Below are 4,068 nucleotides of genomic sequence, written 5' to 3' on the forward strand. Positions count from 1 at the left end.
AAATATTAAGATTATTTTCAGATTTGCTTGCACTAAAGGGCAAAAAAAGGTATACAAAATTGTTATTATTATTATGATTTTTATTTTAGAATTTGTCTATATTACAGTGCAATACATGTTTTTTCAGTTTTGCTAAGAACTTTGTAATCCAGCGGATGATTTTTGGGCACTAAATATGTAATATAGGCTTTATAAAATAAAAGTTTGAATAAAAAAAACTGCATACAATAAAAATTAAAACCTTTAATTAATCTGAGAAATTAATCATCTATCTAATTACATTTTTAGAAATTAATATAACATGGTACGGAATCGTTCAAGGAACCTCTATACTAATAATCAAGGAATTCCAAAAGTAAAATAAAACACTAAGAGCTTATATGTTTTGTTCAGTTCAAGACCATTTTCACTAATTAAACAATTTTTAGGTAAACCCTAATTTTAAGACTTGGCAACTTGTCCTGATTCTTGGGTGGCCACCCCCTGGCACCCTTCCTTTGACCCCCACAACCAATATTAACTTCTGTACACCCCTTTTTAATTTTTCTTATATCTTCTCTATAACACACAGACACACACATACCAATTACGCGCTCCGACGCACACACAAACGCGCACGCACACAACCATATTGTAAAGCACGCATATATACTACTTCAAGTAGCCGCAACCCCTAACCCCAACCCATTGTTTCCCACCCCTCATTAACAACCCCTACCCCTCTCCCCATTTTGACCCTTTCCCTTCTTAGTGTCTTGTGTTTGGACATCTTGTATGTTTCTTAAATTCAGCAAAATTATATACAGCGAAATTCGGCGTTTTCCCTTATACTTAATTTAAAAAACAGAAAACCTTTTTTTCTATACTTATTTTAGGTTAGGCTAGAGTAAGTAAATAGTTGAGGCAACCCGCAGGTTGAGTATCCCAGGGGGCCTTACAGGTGTTTTCATTATTTCCAATATTTCCATTAATTGCAATTATTAGGTGGATGGAGGGGTTGTGGATTAAGAAAATTCTCCATGAAAGCAAAAATATAACTCAATTTTAGTTTTGATAATTAGATAGAAAATTTGATATTGTTTGCTATTTTTAATTACATTTATTTAGTTGTTTTTGTATAAACACCGCCATATATTGTGCTCATCATGGAAACCCCCAAAACTCGGTGATATAGAAACAACAGTAGTTTCTTAATGGCTGAATTAAGGCAGTAGTTATAAACCAATCGTTGAGGTGGTTACATCAAAAAAGTAATAGACAATAAATCCTCAAAGAAAATAATTAGTGACTAGAAATGCAAAGCACAAGCCTAAAAAGATCTCACTCGACGTCTTTTGATTTTGTTGAGGAAAAAGACTCAAAAAAGCTGAAATATGAGGATAAGATGAATAAAAGTGGAGGACCGGATATGTTCTCCGGGGCCTATTTGATCCAAAAATATTCTGGTTCAAATAATTTTTCGTCTCCACCCCCCTCAAAACAAAATGATTTATACAGGTATGAAATAACAAGCTTGAACAGTAACTATACTATAGAAATAATTGCAAACTAGACCGAAATATTAGTTTCTTAAGTTTAAATATTCTGTCTTTAAACAAAAAAAAAACATGTAGTGTTCTGTTTGATCACAGGGCAGTTTTATATGGGCCATCGAATTGTATATAATATACTGTTTTTGCTTCGCTACTTATGGACATAATTGTCCACTGAAGGCTTTTTAAATCTACAACCCTCTCTATTCCCAATAAATATAATTTTCATTTTTGTTATTTTTACACCAATTAAATTATGTAAGAAAGTCCAAATATTTACTAGTTTTTTTGTACATCAAATAAAATAACAAGAAAAATAATTTTCATAGAAGCGCAACTAAGTGACTTTAACGTTCTATATAACGACATCGTTACGCCTTTTAACAGTAGGATGATAACATCCATTAGAAACTAAGTAAAGGGGCGAACAAGTCGCATTAAATACTAAAAATCAGATGCCTAATTCTTTTAAAACATATTGCTCAACGAACCTTAAGGATTACAGAGTATATTTTCATTAGTCAGTAGAAATATACTTCTTCTGTAGGACAGACGGACGGGCGAACGTTTAAAGTTGGTTATAGAGCAGCTACGCTGCTTAAAAGTTACAAAACTAGAACAAAATATTTAACATTTTTTTCTAAATATTCGAAAAGTAAATGTGTATTTTATTTGTTTATTGCATATTTAAAACTTATCTAACCAAAAATAATGTTAAAGTATATATTTGAATAAATATTCTATTCATAAAATTTTATTTTAAATAGATTTTTTAGAAAGAAATTGAAATATGAAAATTTCATAATTTACTCGTTATGTAAAAGCTAAACTTTTAAAAATAAAAAAAATATTTTTTTTAGTAGCGAAGCTACTCTATCATTATGAATGACTGACAGATTAAAAAAATATATATTTTAAAAATACATAAGGAAAATTCAATACATAAGATAGTGATAAGATAGTGATAAGATAGTGCCTGCAAATTGATTAAAATTTAATACAATTTTAAACTATATTTTGACAAATTTCAAATTTACTTTTTGAAAATACTAAATTTATGCTTTATTTCAGAAAAGAGGACTATTATTTGGACCTGAGCTATCCAGATCCAACAGACAACCTGACAAATTTCCACACACCCAGCCACACCCCACAGACCTCTCTCTACGAGGACAACGACCGTCTGTCACCTCTCAGCAATCACAGCGAAAAATCCCCGAATTTTTCCATGAAAAAATCGCCCAGTTTTTTGTCCCCAACCAGCCATCCTGTAGACTTGACAAACAAAGACTTGCTCAGTCCAAAAACGTCGTCGCCAGAATCACTAGAGACAATAAACAGCAACAAAAATAGCGGCAAATCAAAACAAACATCGGCAGCCGCGGCCAACAACAAAAATTTACCAGAATCAGAGCTGCGGAGGCGGCGGCTGGCGGCCAATGCTCGGGAACGCCGCCGCATGGACATGCTCAATCAGGGCTTTGACCGGCTGAGACGCGTTCTGCCAGGCCTAGGCCCGCAGCATCAATTGTCAAAGTATGAAACGCTACAAATGGCTCAATCGTACATTGCTGAATTAGCTGAACTATTAAATTAATTTTTGTTAAAGTTAAAAATCGGTTTAGGCTTTTAATTAATTAAATTTCCATCATTATTAATTCTTTTGGTTAAATCTTTTTATAGTGCCTATAAAAAATGACATCATACTGGCCTTTCATTGGTCAATTAAAATGTAAACTGGCCTGTCATTGGTAATTTAATCTTTGTGTTGGCCTATCATAGGTAATTTGTATTGTATGACGTCATTTTTTATAAGCACTATAAAGAAAACATTATACGCTTATATTATGTGAATAAATCATCAAAAATACCAGTTTGCAATATCATTTGTGCTTATTTAAAAAAAAAACTATCAAAAAATACAAAATTCATTCTTAAAAATCAACAAAAAAGACATTCAGTAATAAAATGTATAGTTACCAGTTATTAAAAAGACAAAAATAAATTCTGTGATATTATTTTTAATTTTTATGTAAATATTATAATTCTAAATTGTAATTCTAATAAACTATTAATTGTTAATTTTTGTTAATTTAGTGGCTAGGCTACTCTATAACTTAATTTGCATGTCTGTCTGAAAGATGCTTCTGCATAATAAACATTCAGTCTATGATTAAAAATTTTTAAAAGCGAAGCTTTTCTATTATTAGGGTCGATCAGTCCGTCCGTCTGTCAGTCCGTAACAGATAGCTTTTTTCGTTAATTTAGGCATGTTAGAATTGTCCTATCAATTTCTAACTTTCATGATGATTCCTGTAGTAGTTAGGTACTAGTTAGAAATCGTAGCAATTCTATAATCGTTACTTTTTTTAACAAAATTTTTTTATGTGATAAAATCATCCGATTGATCTGATTTTTGAAATACTGATTACTATTACAATAAGGTACAATATTTTGAGAGAAGCATCTCTATAATCAAGTCCTAAAAATGTTAGTATGTCCTTAAACAGAATTCTGTGTTTTAGAAGTTTTGCAA

At 31.2% G+C, this 4,068-nt stretch overlaps 1 protein-coding gene across 1 annotated transcript; it reads left to right on the plus strand.

The window, feature by feature from the left end:
• The first annotated feature begins 1,226 nt into the window (after positions 1 to 1,226).
• On the plus strand, positions 1,227 to 3,614 carry LOC145324326 (uncharacterized). The gene is made up of 2 exons (XM_080166941.1): positions 1,227 to 1,497; positions 2,604 to 3,614. The coding sequence occupies exons 1-2, from the start codon at positions 1,295 to 1,297 to the stop codon at positions 3,127 to 3,129; spliced, it is 729 nt and encodes a 242-aa protein (XP_080023067.1). The 5' UTR covers positions 1,227 to 1,294; the 3' UTR covers positions 3,130 to 3,614.
• Positions 3,615 to 4,068: the final 454 nt, after the last annotated feature.

This window comes from Acartia tonsa, chromosome 7, assembly GCF_053477335.1.
Source record: "Acartia tonsa isolate MP-2025a chromosome 7, ASM5347733v1, whole genome shotgun sequence".
Classification (NCBI taxonomy): domain Eukaryota; kingdom Metazoa; phylum Arthropoda; class Copepoda; order Calanoida; family Acartiidae; genus Acartia; species Acartia tonsa.

Bases quoted from the DNA above. Each gene is read 5' to 3' on its own strand.
- LOC145324326 (XM_080166941.1), top strand. From the start codon at position 1,295: ATGCAAAGCACAAGCCTAAAAAGATCTCACTCGACGTCTTTTGATTTT. The intron at 1,498-2,603 runs GTATGAAATAAC...GCTTTATTTCAG, and splicing joins AAACAAAATGATTTATACAG to AAAAGAGGACTATTATTTGG.